At 39.8% G+C, this 5206-nt stretch overlaps 1 protein-coding gene across 1 annotated transcript; it reads right to left on the bottom strand.

The window, feature by feature from the left end:
- Positions 1 to 4199: 4199 nt before the first annotated feature.
- Positions 4200 to 4876, bottom strand: LOC143875965 (agamous-like MADS-box protein AGL62). Its single transcript, XM_077377543.1, has 2 exons — positions 4793 to 4876; positions 4200 to 4619 (listed from the first exon to the last, which is right to left on the bottom strand). The coding sequence occupies exons 1-2, from the start codon at positions 4874 to 4876 to the stop codon at positions 4200 to 4202; spliced, it is 504 nt and encodes a 167-aa protein (XP_077233658.1).
- Positions 4877 to 5206: the final 330 nt, after the last annotated feature.

Below are 5206 nucleotides of genomic sequence, written 5' to 3' on the forward strand. Positions count from 1 at the left end.
AGATACAAGAAGTAAATGAGATACATGGAAAATGACTTACCAATAACTTCTATACCTATTCTCAATTCCCTATAATAACTTCTAGGACAATTTTCATGACAATACCATTTCCTAAGTAGTCAAAATATAAACCCAATAAGTCCTAACAAAGTTCCTATAAATCATTAAAGAAAGACTTAACTAACACATACTAAAAACTAGACATAGTAATTGCTTATCTAAATTCACATGCAAAACCCAAGACCAAGTCAAATCACATAGATGTGCCTCATGGATGACAAATGGCATTATCCTACGGTGCCACTTGGATATGCCACTGTATCATTCTCCCCCGGTTGAACGTCAACTCGTCCCTGAGTTGACCGGGCCACATGATATGGAATAAGATCAAAAATATTGAGAGTAGCTGAAACGCCATAATCTTCGGATGATTAAACTCGAAACGAACCACCCGCACAATCTTGAAGTTCGCAAAACGTCCCTTGTTCAAGAAGACTCGTCCTCGAGTTTTGATGTGTCGAAGAATCTTAAACTCTTGATGAACAAATCCTACTACATAATTCCAAAGACGATGAACAAATCCTCCTACATAATTTCAAAGACGAAAATAGAATATGTCTCCATCTTGAATATGCTTGAATTCATGAAAATATGTTATAGGATTCGATGTCGGATCGAATAAAAATGTATCAATGTAATTGGATGAAAAAATTGATGTAATTCTTTTCCATTTACCCATCTCTTCAATATCCATCGGTTCACCTAATATGTTGTCCAATCCAATTCCTTTGGTGATGAATTCATTAAATTGTCGATGAAGTTCTTTGTGCTCCTCATTAGCTTCAACATCAAGTAGAGCATAAGATATGCCATTACCCTTGGTCTCTTGATCAAATTTGTTCTCGTAAAGAAGATAGTTACTCTCCTTCACTTTCTTGAACCATGCAAGTTCAAAATTCATAGGCTTCATCTTGGTCTCAAGATTGACATTGCCGACAATCTCTTGTGCCACCACATTCTCACAACGCCCCTTATCAATGATAAGATTGCACAACTCTTCATTTGACATATATCCTATATAAAAAACAATATGCGACAACCCGTGAGGATTTTCTTCTACTTTGGCCATATTCATAGCATGCCGAATAATTAATGCCTCGCCACGATTGTTCCAAATGATCTCATCACTCTCCTCATCATTGTAGTCATCAAAATGTGGTTGTTCATCTAGAACATTCAATACAACGGAAGTAGGGCATTCAACAAAGATATCCGATCGTATCTTACCTTCAAACTCGGAAACCTCCATCTTAAAGTTGGTGAAGCGTTGACGTAAAGGGGGATGTCTCAAAGAAGAATCGTCACTGTCTCCTTGGCGTTGGTGTGGCCGAGCGAAAGGGTTGACGTCCGACTCCGATCCATTGCTTTCCTCCACCTCATCTTGAGGCTCTTGAAGAGCTAACCTCTTGGTGAGGGTTTGGACTTGATGCCTCAATTCCTCAATCTCGGTATCACGAAGATCCCTCTCTCGATTAGGAGCCTCTCGTTCAATCAGACCTTGGCGACGTCGATTGGCCATTGAGAAACTTGAACTAGCACAAATTTCTCGTTGGTAAGCAGTAGCGTAGGATCGCCTCACGATCACTGTCGTAAGGTTACACCTAGATGCTCTGATACCACTTTCATACCGTTCGGATTGACGATCGCAATCCTTAGGGTTGTGGAAAAAAACACAAGAGTAGAACTCTTGCTAAATGCTTAGAAAAGCTTTCTTTTTTTAACCAAAAACTATTATCCCTTCTTTGCTCATTCTCATTGATATATTTGAAGATACAAGAATTAAATGAGATACATGGAAAATGACTTACCAATAACTTCTATACCTATTATCAATACCCTATAATAACTTCTAGGACAATTTTCATGACAATACCAATAAGTCTTAACAAAGTTCCTATAAATCATTAAAGAAAGACTTAACTAACACATACTAAAAACTAGACATAGTAATTGCTTATCTAAATTCCCATGCAAAACCCAAGACCAAGTCAAACCACATAGATGTGCCACATGGATGACAAATGGTATTATCTTACGGTGCCACTTGGATATGTCACTGCATCATCTTGGATCCTCTGGCCTGATCACAAATCCGTGCACTCGTCCTCCGGCGGGCGGCCGATCGAGCCGTCCGCCCGGCCACCATCTAATCCCCACTACCGCTGGATTTCTAAACCTCATTCCCCTTCCTAAGTCTCTCTTAGACCCTCTCACAAACACCTTGTGGTTGTATTCAATTCCACCAGGCCTTCTTCCTTCGTTGGTTGCATAACTCTTATATCTCATTAAGATTATTTCTTCCTCATCTTCATTATTCACAACTCGCCTTCCGCTTCTGCTCCTTTGCTCTCCTCCGGCTACATCTTCCTTGATGATCTTTACCATCAGAATCTGTTTTTTTGGTTTGGAGTATGCCTGCTAGCTAATTTGATAGAAAAAAAAAAGAAAAAAAAAGAGGCAAAACCAAACCTAGTGCGAGAGGAACAGAGAGATTACAGTATATTGATTTTCATTTTCTCATATGTGAAAATTGCACCCATTCAATTTTATTCACCTGTCAACTTTTCTAGCTGTGATGGTTACAGCACTATTGGTGACTACACCCTTGCCAAAGGCCTTTCTTTATCCTGGTGATGAAAAGTAAAGCTAGTCTAGGCCTTGAGAGGAGGTGTGAAATTAGCATCTCCTATTTTTCATTAACACACCTCTTGGTCTTTACCTATATATCCAACCCAATATTGATCTTCACACCCCTTTTCTCATCTTAAGAAACAGTTCCAAAATTTGATATTTGCACACCTCCATTTTTACACTGTCCTATTTCTCCTAAAAAACAAAAGTTTTCGTTTGATCTTTGATGTTTGCAGATCATTGTTTGTTCATATTTTGCCGCTAATAGCTGCCCATCTCTTCGTTTTTTTTTTTCTCATCTTTGTTGCCCATTCCGGCATTTGTCCATGGTCCGATATTGGTCCATCGTGACCCATTTCTTGCCCATTCCGGCATTGGTCCATAAGGTCTCATTTCTTGCCCATTTCGGCATTGGTCCATAGTGACCCATTTCTTGCCCATTCTGGCATTGGTCCATAGTGACCATTTTCTTGCCAATTCTAACATCGGTCCATAGTGACCCACCATTTCTTGGCCATTCCAGCATCGGTCCATAGTGACCCACCATTTCTTGCCTATTCCGGCATCGGTCCATAGTGACCCACCATTTCTTGCCCATTCCGGCATTGGTCCGTAGTGACTCATTATTACTCGCCCAACGAGGCTTGAGTCTTCTCTAGGATCTATGATCCATTGGCTTTTATAAGCCCTCTTGGCGGCATATCAACAAGCAGTGTTTCATCAACAACATCAGGATATTATAACATCAAGGGATATTCATCATCAAAATTCGTCAGCGTGCTCAAATCATAGGATTCTATTTTCCTATGGGAATTTCAAGTGGAGGTTTATTTTTCATATTGGGGATTTTTATTGTAATCAAACATATATCGATTTTCAATCCATATACGTTTGAGGGGGCATGTTAGAATATGTGAGATCCACTGTTGGATTAGGTGTAGATCTCACCGTTAGATCTTCTTGTGGGAGATTAGGCAAGTTGGTTAATGAGGCAACCCATTAGAATAGGCAGCTAGATTTAATTAGTAAGTAGATTATATTAGAATATTCCATCATTATCTCTTTCCATAGTCTGCTTGATCTCTTTCTATGTTTATCATATATGTGCTCAATATAAGCACACCTTGAGCTCTATTGTAAATCATCCAAGATTCGTGAAAATCTCCAAAATTCTTCACTAAAACGAAACCTATTCAATGAATGGTCAAGATCATGCTAATATCATTTCCAAATCATGAGTGCCTCATCTACTTAGTACGGAAATTATTTCTTAAAATACACAAGATAACAGTAGATAGTCGCATATAAAGCTTAAAAGCAGATAACCAATTCATAAAACATAGAGAAGAAGAAGATGATGACGATATAAAAGCCACCAACTCATGCCAAGAGATCATTAGAAAAGGTTGCAACCGATATTAAGAACCAGATCACGAAGAACCTCAGATGACAGCAAAGTCGCCACCAAAGGCTACCCCTTAATGATCTCGTCGGCTCTCTTCACAACCTCAGCCTTTTAGCTCTTCCATTGATGCTTGAAACTGTTGAAGCATATTCATTTCAAGTTCCCCAATCTCACGGCCCAACAAAAACCCATCCACCTTCCTGGCCTTTGCCGCTTCTTCGAGCTCGATCCTCGTCCTCTTCGCAGCCTCCAACTGATTTAAAAGCTCCGAACACTGCTGATTGAGCTCACTCAACATATTCATACGTTGCATCCCGTTTGAAAAATTAATCTTATTTCCTAGGGTGATTGATGGAGTATCGTGATAGCGGTAACGATCCACGATAGAATTCACACATAGGTACCCGTAGGAGGACGGTTTTCCGCCTGGCGAGAAGACAATAATGGCAATCTCCGCCCCGCAAAGTATGCATAGCTCGGTCAACTTTTTGAAGAGCCCAAACCAACGATTCGAGAAGCAAACCTAAATAAAGACACCCAGTTGGAAATCAGTTTTCAATACAAAATGATAAATATATTATAATCTATAAATCAATGCATGTGAGTATGTGAATATGTGTCTAGGGAGTATCACGTGATGATCATCACCATCACGGATTTCCAATCGAGGGCACATGGGCATGCGATCCAACAGACCTGGCGGGCGTCTTTGTTCTCGATTCGCTTGATCTCTATTTTCTGGCGGCCCAAGCTACGTTTTCTTACTATGGAGGACGACATGGGGAAGATGATGAAGATTGGAAAAGGAGAAGTGGTGAAGAAAGAGACAGGAGTCCGTGTACTTATATAGGGAGAGGAGTTTAATGTGGGAGAAGAAGGCTTGGTTATAGCTGTCTAAGATCGTTTTTTAGGTCTTAATCTATCTTGGATTCTATATGTGTATTACTATAAATTCATGCTGCAGAAAATCTGGTAAGGCTTTAATGAGGTCTGGTTTTGGAGCACTTGGACTACCGAATTTAGTATTTCTCCACCCTATATGTATTCATTCTATATACACGTAGTATATAGATACAGTGAATGAAACCAGTCACTGGATGGCCGGTCCCA

Source organism: Tasmannia lanceolata, unplaced genomic scaffold (genome assembly GCF_043159265.1).
Source record: "Tasmannia lanceolata isolate RefF3 unplaced genomic scaffold, GAP_Taslan_0.1 ptg000004l, whole genome shotgun sequence".
In the NCBI taxonomy this organism is placed as follows: domain Eukaryota; kingdom Viridiplantae; phylum Streptophyta; class Magnoliopsida; order Canellales; family Winteraceae; genus Tasmannia; species Tasmannia lanceolata.